At 41.2% G+C, this 15,933-nt stretch overlaps 1 protein-coding gene across 1 annotated transcript in view; it reads right to left on the reverse strand.

Annotated features, from left to right (window-relative positions):
• Window positions 1-1,279: 1,279 nt before the first annotated feature.
• WDR49 (WD repeat domain 49) overlaps window positions 1,280-15,933 on the reverse strand; it is a 71,103-nt gene continuing 56,449 nt past the window's right edge. The window contains exons 15-19 of the mRNA XM_034782656.1: window positions 13,361-13,557; window positions 10,206-10,315; window positions 9,104-9,250; window positions 3,382-3,550; window positions 1,280-2,435 (exon numbers count right to left, since the gene is read on the reverse strand). Of these exons, the coding sequence (XP_034638547.1) occupies window positions 3,405-3,550; window positions 9,104-9,250; window positions 10,206-10,315; window positions 13,361-13,557 (600 nt within the window). The 3' untranslated portion in view covers window positions 1,280-2,435; window positions 3,382-3,404. The remainder of the gene's footprint in view (window positions 2,436-3,381; window positions 3,551-9,103; window positions 9,251-10,205; window positions 10,316-13,360; window positions 13,558-15,933) is intronic.

Raw genomic sequence — 15,933 nt, forward strand, 5'->3', positions numbered from 1 at the left:
CAACAAGCAGTGATAAAATACTGTGACATTATATAATAGATATAAGGAATACATGACTGTGGTGTAGAGGTTTTAGGGTGTGTCTACACTGCAATTAAAAGCCTGCGGCTGGCCCATGCCAGCTGACTTAAGCTTCTGGGGTCCAGGCTAAGGGGATGTTTAACTGCAGTGTAGACATTCAGGCTCAGGCTGGAGCCCAGACTCTAGGACTTTGCAAGTGTGGAGGGTCCCAGACCTAGGGCTGCAGCCCGAGCCCGAATGTCTACACCACAATTAAACAACCCCTTAGCCCAAGTCTGCTGGTGTGGGCTTGCCACGGGTGTCTAATTGCAGTGTAGATGTACCCTTAGTCAGCCACAAGTATGAGATGGGCCCATTTTGCAAGTCATTCCAAATTCATGCCAATAAAAAAATTGATAAAAATTCATAAAATACTACCCCAGTCAGACATTTGACATAGCCTGTATGTATTACAGAAATAGAATTTTAAGAAGTTTGAGAAACCATTTAGGGCCAATATTTATGATTTCTATAAAGCCAGGCTTCCTTAGTACAGCACCACAACTGCACAAGCTTTAGAGGAAGAATTGTATACATAGCATATTGCCCAGCTTGCACCTCAGAGCCGCATGACTTTGAGACAAGGGTGGGAGGACATTGCCTTCCATTTCTAGAAGGCAAGAAGGAGCATTTCTATGGCAGATGCTTTTTTTAAAAAAAAATTTGGCTTCTGCTTGAAGCTAGTCAGTTCTGAAATTTAAGTGGAACTGAGATCAGAATAAAGTTAATTCGTGTTTCTCAGCACCACACAGTTGACAGGGACAGTACCCTCTGCTCTACCAATGCTCTCAGCATTGTTCACTTTTCCTTCAGCTTTTCATGAAACCAGCTCCATGCCTTCATCCACATGGACCCCCATGCATGGTACAACTCAAGCTCATCTGCAGTGTCCTTGCCCTGCCACAACCAAATTCATCTTGAAGACTCCTGCCATGGTGCTGAGAGTGAATTAAGATGACCTGTATGTGAGGAGCATATTGTGCCTGTTTCCTATATTCCTCCTCCATGGTACCCTAAGGGCGCTCACTCAAGGGTCCTCAGAGACCCATGTCCCTCTCCCTCCTGATTGTGGTTTTCCCAGGCTGCACAGCTCCCTACCTAAACTGTCCTATTCTCAGCAAGCCAGACTGCCTAAACAAGCTAGCGTCTGCACTTCGCTTTCTCCCCAGAGGCTAAAAACAGTATAATTGCCACAGTAATAAGTTACCAGATCTTTCTAAGCAAGCACATTTATTCTTAAGGTGTGAGCATTATAAAGAAAACATATGGAAACAATAAAAGAACCTACACGCATACAAAAAGTTTACCAGAGATTACCCCCCCAACTCCAATCTAGTTCTCTGATAGGTATCAGTGGTTCAAAACCCACAACTGGGTTTCCCCCATGGTTACAAGTTCATAACTGTCTCAGATTCAAAGCTACAATGAATAGCTCTGTCTTTCCTTTATACAGCTTGGGTCTTTGATCTTGATCTCTTGTAACAAGTAATCAGCAGACAATGGCCCATCCTTGAAGGCACAGCTTCAAAGGGCTGAGTTTCGGCGTAATTGGAGGTGGGGAATTTGCATTCACCACCCCCTACAGATTCCCCAGGGAAACCACTTAACACACTTCGTCCCAAAAGTGCATTCTTGTGTGGTACATTGTTCAATATAGTCCTTTGAACACCCAGGTCTCACATCACATCCCCTCTCCCCCGAGGGGTTACATACAATCCCAGCCCACAATAAAACAAACCATTCATACAGTCATTAATACAATGGACCCCAAAGATACTTAAACCAATAAGGTCTCCCAAGGATATTGCAGGAAAATGCATATCTTTCACACGTTTCCTTTTCCCTAACCTCCGTGCACTTGTCTATCCTTACACTGTAAGCTCCTCAGAGCAGAGATCATGTTTCAGTGTTTGGAAAGCACCAAGCACATAGTGAGCATAACCATAAAAACACAGCAAGTCATAATAATAATAATGTGGAATATGTGAAATGGCTGCGGGTAATTTTTTCATATTTTATAAAACGCCATACACATTTACGATGCTGTATAAACAACATGTAGGCAATGTTACAGTACAGTTAAATTGATCTTAGGCACTACTTGCTACAGTAAGTAAATAATTGTCAGACAGAAAAGTGGAATTTTTTAACACACTGCTTCTCTTTAGAAATAAATTTACACTCAGGAACAAAATAAAGTTTACAAACACTCAAAAACAGGAGTAACAATTCTTCTAGCTATAAAAGTATTCTTGAAATTTATTCTTCACATTCAAGGTCTGTAGTTTAATTGTTTTGTACGCCTGTGCTTGACTTATTGGTGCAATTGTTCACTGACATTTATTTCCATGTTGCCAAGGTGATCAAAATCAGCTCTGAAAGGAAGACATTGAGTTAATTATACATATGTTGTATTTTTAAGTCTTTTTAGTTTTTATATTATAATATGACTATTTATTAATGTCACTGCAGTGTTCTTATACAGCACATTTTGTTTGCTTTAAATCACTCTTACCATGAGTTTATCTAACACAGTGTTTCTCAAACTGGGGCCGCCGCTTGTGTAGGGAAAGCCCCTGGCGGGCTTGGCCGGTTTGTTTACCTGCCCCGTCCGCAGGTCCGGCCAATTGCGGCTCCCACTGGCCGCGGTTCGCCGCTGCAGGCCAATGGGAGCTGCTGGAAGCGGCGGCCAGTACGTCCAGCAGCTCCCATTGGCCTGGAGCAGCAAACCGCGGCCAGCGGGAGCCGCGATCGGCCGGACCTGCGGACGGGGGCAGGTAAACAAACCGGCCCGGCCCGCCAGGGGCTTTCCCTACACAAGTTTGAGAAACACTGATCTAACATGTTTTGAAATTCATAAGGAAAAAAACCTGGAGTTCCTCCTACCTGTCAAATCTAGTGTTCTACCCCTTTAAATACTTATGCACATGAGTTTATTTACACACATGAATAGTCCTATTGAACTCAGTGGGGAAATCACATGTTTAACAGTTTGCAGGATTAAGCCTGCAAAATTATCCAAATTAGCAACCCTCTGCATGTGGAATGGCCAGTAACTTCAGGCAGATTTTTTCCGAAAGGCTGGTCCTGCAGACAAACATGCATGTAGTGCTCTGAGACTCCTGTTACTTCAACGAGACTTACATGAGTAAAGTTACTCACACGGAGTACCTGGTTGCAGGAAAAGGCCCTGTAAATACCATGTAAGGAGCAGGCCCCAAGCAAATACTGGAAAATTTGACCCTAAAAGAAGGGCTTACTCTGTTAAACCGTTTGTGGCAAAGCCAGCTTCATTCTATATATGGCATTCTTTGCACTTACCTTCTTTGTAACAACAGGAAGGTTTATTTTTCTTTCATCTTTGCTTGCTTCTTATTTCTTTTCATCTTGCCTTCGTTGCACATTTGCTCACACAGTTGCCTTGTTTTTTGTTCACGATCCAGAATTTCTTTTGGGAACAGGCTCTTCTCATCAAATATAGCTTTCAATGCTATAAAACAGGAATTAAATTCACATCAAAAATCAACTTTCCTCATGTTTGTTAAGATGCACTGTTAAAAAGAAAGCCACTAGAGGAGGGGGCGGGGGGAAACAAAAACAAAACCAGAATAAATCTGAGAGAACAATATTGACTTTTTGCTTCCAGATCTGCTAAGAGAAGTTTGTGGCTCTTAGGTAATTACTTTACATTTTGCTTTTCCTTTTTGGCTTAATCTGTACAGTAAGCGTTTAGGCCCAGATTCTGCAAAGGATGCTCTGTGGGTGGAATCCTGTGACTATATAGTCTACTCATATGGAGCGCTCATTCTAGAATCTGCACCTTAAAATTCCAGTCTGCCTCTGAAGATCTGAAGCTATGAATCCTCTAGCTGAGAGGGAGAAAGAACAGAGGCTGTTGTGGATTTTTAAAAACAAAACACTGTTCTTTTAATTTATTTTAATGTCTTTACTGCTGTTAAAGGGTCATAAAAAGCTGAAATCAAATTATCCTGTATTGAAACAAAAGAATTTATACTGCTAGTTGACTGTCTGCATGACTGAGCAAGTGTATCCTACAATCATGTATTTGGGTGCACAGCTGTCTGGTCTTCAGGGATCTCTAGTCCAAGATCAAGGACGAAATTCTGCCCTCTGGTGTGTATATGTCCCTTCCATTAAAATCAACCCAAATGAAGCATTAAACAATATTTACTGAGTTGCTACCCTGATGCCTGAGAACATCTCTATGAGTAGCTCAGAGATAGGAGGCATAGCTGGACCATTCCCGTGGAAGAAGGGAGGCCCAAAGAATTCATTAACTTGATAAGGCTTTATATATTCCTATGTTGTTACCCAGGTGATACCTTGATCATTTTAAACTAATCAGAACATGTACCTGAGCTATTAAGATTGTGGATATGGCTTAATCACTACACATAGATGTATGTTTACTTGCATTTTAACAAGCTTTATACATAGGGATTGAGCAATATTCCCAAATGACCGTTAACAGTGCAGAGACCATAAAAATAATCATAAGTGCACTAAAACTAACTGTGCACTGCTCATTACTTCTTAAGCAAGAAGCTGCATCCTTCATGCAGAGTAGGCGATAAGGAAGTACATGGCTCAAAGAATTAAGAGCATAATTTTCACAGGTGCTGAATATCAGCAGCTCACACTGACTTCATCTAGAAGTCAATGGGAATCTCTCTATTGACTTCAATGGGCTTTGGACAAGTTCCTTAATGAATTTTAAATAATTTACCATATCCTGATATTAAACAGAACCAGAAACAAAGGGAAACGGAGAAAAGACTAATGAATACATTATCTGTGTTTAATACATAATTAACGTGTAATTTACTAATTGGCAAATTTCTGAAGAAATTAGAGAGCAGTTCTAAAATCATTCAGAATATATTTGGAGTTTACATTCATTATATCTAGGTATGTGTCTGAGCGTGAATAATCTTGACTATGATTTGTTGTTATTAATACTTAGGGGAAACAATTGGGCATTTAGGTCCTGATCCAAAGGCCACTGAAGTCAATGGGAATGTTTCCATTGGCTTCAATGGGTTTTGGAGCAGGACACCAAACAGAGGCCTGGTCCCCACTAAGTCCCCACTTCGGACTAAGGTACGCAAATTCAGCTACGTTAATAATGTAGCTGAATTCGAAGTACCTTAGTTCGAACTTACCGCGGGTCCAGACGCGGCACGGAGGCTCCCCCGTCGATGCCGCGTACTCCTCTCGCCGAGCTGGAGTACCGGCGTCGACGGCGAGCACTTCCGGGATCGATCCAGGATCGATTTATCGCGTCTTAACCAGATGCGATAAATCGATCCCAGAACATCGATTGCCTGCCGCCAGACCCTCCGGTAAGTGAAGACGTACCCAGAATAAGGGTTAGACTTTGCAAGTGGATCCACACATGCAGACGTCTGCATGTGTGCAAATTCCCTACCTCACAGGGGTTTTGTGAGGATAAATACACTTTTAGGTTGTAAGGTGGTCAGTTACAACAGTAGTGGGGGCTATATAAGTGCCTTGGACCGGCAGAATTCCCATGACATCAGTGGGACTCTGCACAAGATCAATGGTGCGCTTGTGCATAGGCCTTAATTCAATAAGATAACCAAGCACATGCCTAACCTTAATGGGACTTCAATATGGCTACTAATGTGCTTACAGTAAGTCACTTGCTTAAGTACATGCAAGATAAGGCCTAACTGTTGACATTTTTAAAAAAATTCTCACCTTGATTTTGGTAACTGATAGCCCATAACTACTAATTGACACAAGCTGACTGACCCAACAAGGATCTATATTAAAGATCCATGTTTGGCTAATAGTTGCTTTCCCAGATTAGTGAGAAGCCATCACCACTTTATTATAAACTTTGATTTACTAAGTGTTATCTTTGTGACATTTGATTGTTAGTTTTATTACCTTTGTACCTACCTAATTACACCTAATTCAATTCTTTTTATTACATGTTGGATCCCCCTCTTTACTTTTTGTGATTGTATGTTATTTTGGTTAATAGAATAGAATGTACATATTGAAGTGTAAAATCTGCTTCTTTAGTCTACGCATCATGAATTTCAGTTGGATTAATGAGAAGAGGTTGGAATCAGTCACACATAAATATAACCCTACTATTCCACACCTGAATCTTTCACAGGAGCAAGACAGAGAGAGAGAGAGAGAGAGAGAGAGAGAACGAATACCGGTAGGTTGGTAAACATACACTGAGAAAAAAGGATATTTTTGCCAGCTGGGAACAGGCACCTGACTAGTAAATGAAGTTCATGTGGCAATTAATCCAACTGCAAGATATAGATTACAGAAGCAATCTTTAAAATTAAAATGTAGACATGCAATGCCAAAATTTGGCCTTGCTGATTCAGCTGCAAATGCTTTCATTTAATTGGTTCATCCCCCCGACACACACACACTCTCAATGCTTTCCTCATACTTCTCAATTGATCCCTGCTATCTGGCTCACACAAACCTGACAGTAACTCACCTATAACCATAAATTATTGACATTAAAATAGCTAAATTTTGTAGATAAGCCTTATCAAATAAATAGTACAATGATGCGTTTTACAACAAGCCCTAAATGCTACAGTAGGATGGTTAGCAGTGATGTTTCAACATCAGGATTTCTGAAGGAGCAGCAGAAAGGAGAAGCATTAGGGAGTCATCAGGGAAAGTGCCAGAGAGAGTGCAGTCACAATAAACAATCAGACAAGCCAATTTTCTTTATGGATCTACACTTAAGCAGTTATATAAACCTTGCCAAAAAAGTTAGCTTGTTTTTGTGTCGGAGGGAAAAGTGTAGGTTGGCAAGAGGTACAGACAACCCATATGTATTTTAAAGAACACTCCGATGTAATAGTAATTTTATTGAGGATCCATTTTGTGATTGTTTTGTAGGAATATGTAAAGCACAGTGTAATGGCCCAAGGGCACTCTGTAATGATAGAGTGTAGCAGTAAATGTTTTCTCCAGTCAGCCTGGATAGAACTGCTCTGCACTTATCTTTTCACCATTTCCCTCCTTGTTTCATTGAATTTTTGGTTTTCATGAGTGCTTTTGCTATTGCCAGCCATCTGAAGATTCAGAAGTTGGGTGCGAAAAGCTGACTGAAGAATTGTCTCTTTCTGCCATTTCTTGAATGGGGCTACATATCAGAGAAGGCATTGTTCCTCATAAAAACAACAAGGAGTCTGGTGGCACCTTAAAGACTAACAGATTTATTTGGGCATAAGCTTTCGTGAGTAAAAACCTCACTTCTTCGGATGCACAGAGTGAAAGTTACAGATGCAGGCATTATATACTGACACAAGGAGAGCAGGGAGTTACTTCACAAGTGGAGAACCAGTGTTGACAGGGCCAATTCAATCAGGGTGGATGTAGTCCACTCCCAATAATAGATGAGGAGGTGTCAATTCCAGGAGAGGAAAAGCTGCTTCTGTAGTGAGCCAGCCACTCCCAGTCCCTATTCAAGCCCAGATTAATGGTGTTGAATTTGCAAATGAATTTTAGTTCTGCTGTTTCTCTTTGAAGTCTGTTTCTGAAGTTTTTTTGTTCAATGATAGTGACTTTTAAATCTGTAATAGAATGACCAGGGAGATTGAAGTGTTCACTTACTGGCTTATGTATGTTATCATTCCTGATGTCCGATTTGTGTCCATTTATTCTTTTGCGGAGGGACTGTCCGGTTTGGCCAATGTACATGGCAGAGGGGCATTGCTGGCACATGATGGCATATATGACATTAGAGGATGTGCAGGTGAATGAGCCCCTGATGGTGTGGCTGATGTGGTTGGGTCCTCTGATGCTGTTGCCAGAGTAGATATGGGGACAGAGTAGGCAACGAGGTTTGCTACAGGGATAGGTTCCTGGGTTGGTGTTTCTGTGGTGTGGTGTGTAGTTGCTGGTGAGTATTTGCTTCAGGTTGGGGGGTTGTCTGTAAGCGAGGACTGGCCTGCCTCCCAAGGTCTGTGAGAGTGAGGGATCATTTTCCAGGATAGGTTGTAGATCGTGGATAATGCGCTGGAGAGGTTTTAGCTGGGGGCTGTATGTGATGGCCAGTGGTGTTCTGTTATTGTCCTTGTTGGGCCTGTCCTGCAGTAGGTGATTCCTGGGTACCCGTCTTGCTCTGTTAATCTGTTTCCTCACTTCCCCAGGTGGGTATTGTAGTTTTACGAATGCATGATAAAGATCTTGTAGGTGTTTGTCTCTGTCTGAGGGGTTGGAGCAAATTCGGTTGTATCTTAGGGCTTGGCTGTAGACAATGGATCGTGTGATGTGTCTTGGATGGAAGCTGGAGGCATGTAGGTACGTATAGCAGTCAGTAGGTTTCCGGTATAGGGTGGTGTTTATGTGACCATCAATTATTTGTACTGTAGTGTCCAGGAAGTGGATCTCTTGTGTGGACTAACACGGCCACCCCCTGATATTGTTCCTCATGCTTATCTAGAGACCCTCCTGCCCCATCTGTCACCTCCTGTCTTTTTTTGATTGTCAGTGGGAAGGAGACCAGTGTGTGCTATGAAAATTTCCTTAAAGGGGGACTCCTCAGCATACTACCAGAAACATCCCACTTTATGGGGACACAAATCAGCTTAGCAGAAATTCACTGGTATTGCCCTCCAAATCTCTCTCTCATTGGGATCGGTTTGTCAAAACCTGTTAAAAATAAGATTGTTCTTTTCTGCCAAGAACAGAATCAGAAGTGAATGCTTCAGAGTAATCCTGTCTATGAACATTTAGGGCCTGATTCAAAACCTACTGAAGGAAAGACCTCCCATTGACATAGACTGCGGTAGACTTTGGATCAAGCCCTTACAAAATAAGAAGCTGTTCAAATAGGATTATGTGTCCTGCTGCTGTGTTGAAGCCCCAGATCAGCAACTAAGCAATAAATCTTAGAGTTCTCTATTACCTTCATCTTATTTTTGCACAGATGGCAAAAGCTAGTGACCTTTATTTTTGCCTTTCTGTACTGAAAGCTGGAGTAATGCGAATATAATCAAGGTCTACTTACTTTCTGAAGGCGTAGGGAGCTTCAGATTTTCAGGGCACTTCTCCTCAGTCATTTCCCCAAAGTATTTGTCAGGGTTTAGAACAAAGTCAGGCTTGTTCATTTCAACAACTGCCTCGAGGGCTCCAATATTTAATGACCTAAAAGTTCCTTTAAAATAGCAGGATTATTGAAAAACCAGAATTAATTCCACATAACAGCCCAATTGTATTTCTAAGATAAGGTAACTTTTCTTGTCTATCTTCATTCATATTACTGCACTTGTGCTGCTATAATACTCAGAGACAAGAAACATTCAGCTCTGTAAACACAGCTGTACAGATTAAATCCATGATCATTTTTATTTGAAACAACCAGAGAAAGCTCAGGATTGTTGGTTCTTAGCTGAGAATTTAAGGGGGAAAAAAAACACCCAGTTTTCACTTGGAAGTGACACTTTTCACAAGTAAATTTGGATATTCTCCAATTTCTTCTCTGTAATACATAACATCCTCCATAAAATACAGAGTAAAAATAGTTTTCCTTACCTATTTAAATAAAACCAAAGAAAATGCATCAGGTTTCTAAAGATAATTAACAATGTTAAGGGCCACCCAATGAGTCCAAACTGTGAAACTGCAAATGCTAAAACATTTTCAATTATTTCTTAAATATGTAATTCAATGTAATTTGAAGCAAACTACATTTGCACTTGATACAATTATATAATATTTATGTAGCACATCTCAACCAAATCAATGGTGCCCCAACCTCTTTTACGCTGCATTGGCCATATTTGAAAGTAGGGATGTCTAACATACACCTGTAAGAAATGAATGTGCCCCCACCCACAAATCATGTAGCTCATTGAGTTCACTGCAAATTGGACCTATATGTCTCCACCTGGATTCTTTCTGCAGGAGAGCAGGTCTTAGTGCAGACATCTATTGTAAGATGGCCCAAGGAAGAGACTAGAACCGTTATTAACTCCCTATCAGTAAAAAAAACTCCATTACCTTTGGTTCTGGTTCAGGCTTGCTCCCCAGGAAAGACCCCGTAAGATTCTGTACTTACAGATATGCAAGATAATAACTACTGAGGTGGTGAAGTCAAAATGGCTGTTTACCAGTGGAGTTTTGCATGGTCTTCCCATTGAAGAACTTATGTTTCTTTCCTTTCTGGATTTTGCTTTCTTTGTATTTTTTACCCAATATCGTGTTTTCCCATGGACTGATCCTAGGAAGATACAAATGACTCTTTTTGGCCAAAATTTAAAATCAAAAACAAAATGATAGGTATCTCCTCCTGCAGTTTCTATTTTTATCCTTTGCCTGGCATATGTTATCATGCATTCAAAGGGTCACATCTTTCTGTGCCCATATATGCTGATATTCAGAATATAGTGCATGTGTATCACTCCATATGGCTTTTCTTTCAGTAACCATATGCTACATGACTACATATACTCTTATAGGGTCTGATTAGAAGTCTATTGAAATCAATAGAAAGGCTCCCATTGACTTCAACGGGTGTTGGATTGGGCCCATAGTCATTTTTATTATTCATGTGTAAAATGACTATCTAATGATTGCAAAAATCTCCTTGTAGTGAATGAGAGACGTTTTCTTTCCCTAAGATCCCATGAGAGAAAGCACTTTTAGGCCATTTACCAAGACTCCAATCCATCCTCCTAGACTCAGAGAGTAAGCTCTTTTCCTTGTGACTTTAACTGGGCAGAAAAAGGTAATTCTGTTTCGCAGAGGATTTCAAAATTTGGAACAAAACCCCGAAATTTTGAAGTTCTCTGAAAAAGGGAGTGTAGTACCAGCTCTGGGGCCTTGTAGCCTACCCAGAGCTGTAGACCTGGAGCCCCAGGCTGCCAAGGAACTGGGCCAATGAGCTAGCAGGAAACTTGGCAGGCAGGTTTTCATTGGAACTTTGGCAAAAATCAAACGCTCTCTGTGAAACGTTTTGATTCTCTCAAATCAGAATATTTTGAGACAATAATGTTTTGTTGGAATTTTTATGACCAGCACTACTTTCCATCCAGACTCACTGTCATTCTATTAAAAAATAATAAATATGATTAACTTACTACCTGAGCTACAGCCTCATGATATTATAGGTCTACAAAAAGAATGTGCTATAAAGGAGTGTCACTGTACCTTTAATGCTTTGGAGCCACATCGAGATGTTCTAGTAATAAGTACTAAGAGGCCCCAATTCTGATGCATCTGGCCCTGACTGAGGATGTAATGGTTCCCAAGACTACATACTAGTGAAATATTTACTAGAGTACACAAACGCCATTCTTCTTTCTCATATGCTTGTATAGAGGTATTAGAATTGGAACAATTCCACCTCTTTGTCTTCAGGTGCTTCTGAAAAAAATCAGCTTTCTCTCAAGAGAAGTCTATTAAACCACCTGTTCTGCTCCAGGGTAGAAGGGAAATCTGGCATTTCTCCAAGCACACATTTAGTATGTTTCTGAAAATAGCAGCATCTGCAATCTTACTGAACCCAGAGATTTTGCTGGGGGAGCATTTGGAGCATGCTTAAGGCAAAGTATGTTCTCATTGTTATACTGCAGTGGTTCAACTTGGATTATTTTTTAGCAGTTTTTTTCATTTTCTATGAAAATATTAGAACCTGTGGATATTGGGCCTAATTCAGATGTCATTTACCACAGAGTAAATCAGGAGCTACTGTACTGAAATCACTGGAATTGCTCTAAGATTAGAATGAGAGCCGTTATATTTAAAACCGCTGCTCACCACAATAAATACTTATCACTTGCTCTTTAATCTTTAAGAACATACCACTATGCTCTGCACAATCTTATCTATCACAAAAATGCTGTTAATTTTAATCCATTTTGCTCATACTTTGTTGACGTTATCTGACATTTCTAATAATCTCATGTAAGAATATAACCTTTTAAAACCTTTTATTAATGTAAATGTTTCATGCTATTACATTCAGGAAATTATTTAAGCCAAAGAAGGACTTGTGTACAGTTTAATTTTACTGCTCTTATGCCTTGACACACTCCATATTACAAAGAGTCATTAAAGTTTTAAACATTTAGCAGTGTATTTTCTCAGAGGTATAGACCTAACTACTTGAGCATTAAGAACAAATATAAACCCTCAGAATGGGAGGTAATGAATTGCATGCTTATTATGGTTATGATAGAAGGAACAGTGTAGTCTAAAAATATATCACTTAAGCAGCATAAAATTTGTCAGGAAGTAATTCAATTACAGAGAGTTTTAAAATGCTTAACAAACTAACACATACCATGCTAGGGCTCATTTATAGGAAAGAAGCATGGCCTAGTGCAGTGTTTCCCAAACTTGGGACGCCGCTTGTGTAGGGAAAGCCCCTGGCGGGCCGGTTTGTGTACTTGCCGCGTCTGCAGGTTCGGCCAATCGCAGCTCCCACTGGCCACGGTTCGCTGCTCCAGGCCAATGGGGGCTGCGGGAAGCAGTGGCCAGCACATCCCTCAGCCCGCGCCGCTTCCAGCAGCTCCCATTGGCCAGGAGCAGCGAACTGCGGCCAGTGGGAGCTGCGATCGGCCAGACTTGCGGACATGGCAGGTAAACAAACCGGCCCAGCCCGCCAGGGACACAAGCGGCGTCCCAAGTTTGGGAAACACTGGCCTAGTGAATTAAGCATTGACTTGGACTCAGGATACCTGAGTCCTGCTTCCAGCTCTTCCACTGGCCTGCTGTGTCAGTTCACTTCTCTGTCTCACTTATAAAGTATATAAAACAGTAATATAATGGGGGCGGGGGGAAATAGAAAGTATAATCAAACTTAACCCCTTCATAAAGCATTCTGAGATCTACCGACGAACAGAAAGAGCTAGGTGGTATTATAACTTAGGGGCACTCCAGGAGGAATTCTGTGCAGAGACACTGAAGCTCTGTCCCTTCAAAGGGTACGTGATTTTCTGACAGAAAAAACACTTTTGCAAAATTGACATTTTCTGTGGGGAAATTTCGATTTTACCCCCAAAAAATTTTGATTTTCCATCGGGCAACAAACCACAATGAAACATTTCAAATTTTGGGCATGTAGAAACATTTCATTTTGATCAAAAATGAAGAAATAAAACATTTCAAAAATTCCAAATAAAAATGGTTTGGGATTTCTGTTCCACAATAAATAAATAAGTAAACACATAAAAAAAACAAAAAGCAACTTTTTTTGATTTGGATGAAAACAAAAATATGCCAAAGCCTGACATTGCAAATCCCCTTTTGATAAATGACTTACATGTTTACAGATTCCTCTTTGTCTTCCATACCAAGTATAGCTTGTTCCGGGGGTTTAGGAGATGGCTCTCCTCCAAGAACAGGGGCTTCTTTTTTCTTTAGAACGTCATCCTTTTCTTCCCTTTGGCCCACATTTTCATCTTGATTTTGCTCTCCTTTGGGGTGGGAAGGAGCATTTTCAATTCGCCAGTGCTCTTCCTAATAAGCAGAGCAGAAAGCATTTTAAAGCCACTCAGAATTAGAAATATTTCTTATTACTTTTTTTTTAAACCCCTTTCATATAGAAGTACCCCCAGATTCAAAGTTTTAAAATGGGTATTGGTTTTCATTATTTTCCTGCATATTTATGTGAGCAACTGGTCCCCTGGACCCAGATCCATATTATTTACATTATAGTACCTCATAGAGAAGTGATGAGCAACCTGTGGCTCGTCAGGGTAATCCACTAGCAGGCTGCCAGTTAGTTTACGTTTGCACAGCCGCCCGCAGCACCCAGTGGCTGCGGTTCATCATTCCAGGCCAATGGAAGCGGTGGACAGCACGTCCCTGTGGCCCGCACCGCTTCTCGCAGCTCCCATTGGCCGGGAACGGCAACCGTGACCACTGGGAGCTGCGGGCAGCCATGAAAATGTAACAAACTGTCTGGTGGCCCGCCAGCAGATTACCCTGAGAGGTCGCGTGTGGCCCATGGGCCACAGGTTGCCCACCACTGTCAGAGGCTACACCCAAGATTAGAGTCCCCATTGTGCTAGGCACTGTATAAACACAGAGACTGAGACAAACACAAGATCCTGCCTTGAAAAACTAAGAATTTGAGCTAGTTCAACAAATTCCCCTCCCCCGCACCCGCCAAAAATATAGTTTAGTTTCTTGTGAAAATAATATATACTTTGATTAAATGTTTCACATTGCTGATCAGAAAAATTGAAGACTTTCATAGCAACGTCAGATAATTTCTATTAAAAATATCAGTTTTCCGTTTCAGCATTTCTGATTTGAAACTTTTTCAGAATTTTTCATTTCCCAAAACTTTCTGATATTTTGACTCTCTGTTCTTATTTGGAGAAATAAGAAAAAAAGAACTTAATTTCAAAAAGTCACAATTTCCCCCAAAAGGGATAAATCCATTTTCCTAGCACCTCTACTAACAAACTTAACAGAAGCTGGTAACATTTTTAATGTTTTAGGCAGTGAAGGAATGAGTGACTATGATGGGGTGGATAAACCCCATACTCGAGAGTTAAGGACACAGGAACAACTCTGGCCCCAGAAAGCCCCACCTCCACAGCCCTGCTCCAGTTGGAGGAGGGACTCAAAAGGGAGTGTCTTCAGCACAGCAGGGTGGCAGGCAGAAAGAGGCAGAGCTGCACTCATTGCTGCAGAGGGACTACACCAGGGAGGCCTCCTCATGGGGATAGCTACTGAACAGAGCCGGGAATCCCTAGCCTGCTGAGATCCCCAGATTGCCAAGGACAGCTGCCAGTCATGATGCACCCGGATGGTGGGAGCAGAGCAGTAGGAAGGGACGCAGAGAACAGTGTTCACTGGACCAGAGGTAGCAGATTCCTGCTTTATAGTGCTCAAGAGGACCTGGGTGGGAAATCCAGTGGAGTGGGAGGACCCCAGGTTCCCCTACCCCCATATCACTAGGTGGACTCTTACCACTAGGCGAGGAGGCTCGCCCCACTCATAGTGACTAAATATGATACATTAAATTATTATTTATTCTTATTAGAGCTATGATGGTTTCAATGTTACATCTGTTCTTCTTAGAAAACCTGTCTCCATGATTCAGATAGTATCTACTGGAGCTGAAACATGGCTTCAGGAGTAGTGGTAGGTAAGAAAAAGTCAGCGGTGATTAAAGCTGGACAGTAAACGATTTTCTTGCCCTACAAAAGTTTTCCAAATCAGGCAGAGCAGGGACTTGAATCTGGGTCGTCCTAACCACTTTCTCTCTGGCCCATTGGTACAAAGTTGTGCAGCTTCAAAAGGAGAGGTTGAGAGAAGCCTAACATAGAATAGCCAGTAGCCTATGGTTTAAGTCAGTCACCTGAGCTGTGCATACCCAGGTTCAAATCCCTGCTCTAAATCAGCTACTGGGAGTATCTTTCTCACTTGTTTTGACCAGAAGTTCCACCCTGGACTTAAGAAACCTTCCCAATAAAAGTTTTGTCAGAAACAATTACATTTCCATGAACTGTTTTATCATTTTCCAACTAAAAACCATTTTGTCAGGAAATTCCTGGCCAGCTCCAGTAGTGACTCAATCTTTGCCCAAAACTTGAGTGGGACTGAAACTAAGCATTTTGAACTTAAATAAAAGTGTGGATAACTTCCTAGCCACATGTATGTTTTCATTTGCATTCGGTTTTCCCAGACAAGAATTCAAGTAGAAATGCCAAAATCTAAAGAGAAAATCTGTTCAAGATATTTCTGCTATGTCCTGCACAGAAATAGCAAACATGGTTAAACTGAATGGCAGACCCCCATAGGACTGCTCTGGCAGTACAGAGGCTGATGTGAAAGACCAGCAGTGAAGCAGTTAATTAAAAAGTCATCTCTCTGGAAGTG

Source organism: Trachemys scripta, chromosome 9 (assembly GCF_013100865.1).
Source record: "Trachemys scripta elegans isolate TJP31775 chromosome 9, CAS_Tse_1.0, whole genome shotgun sequence".
In the NCBI taxonomy this organism is placed as follows: Eukaryota; Metazoa; Chordata; order Testudines; family Emydidae; genus Trachemys; species Trachemys scripta.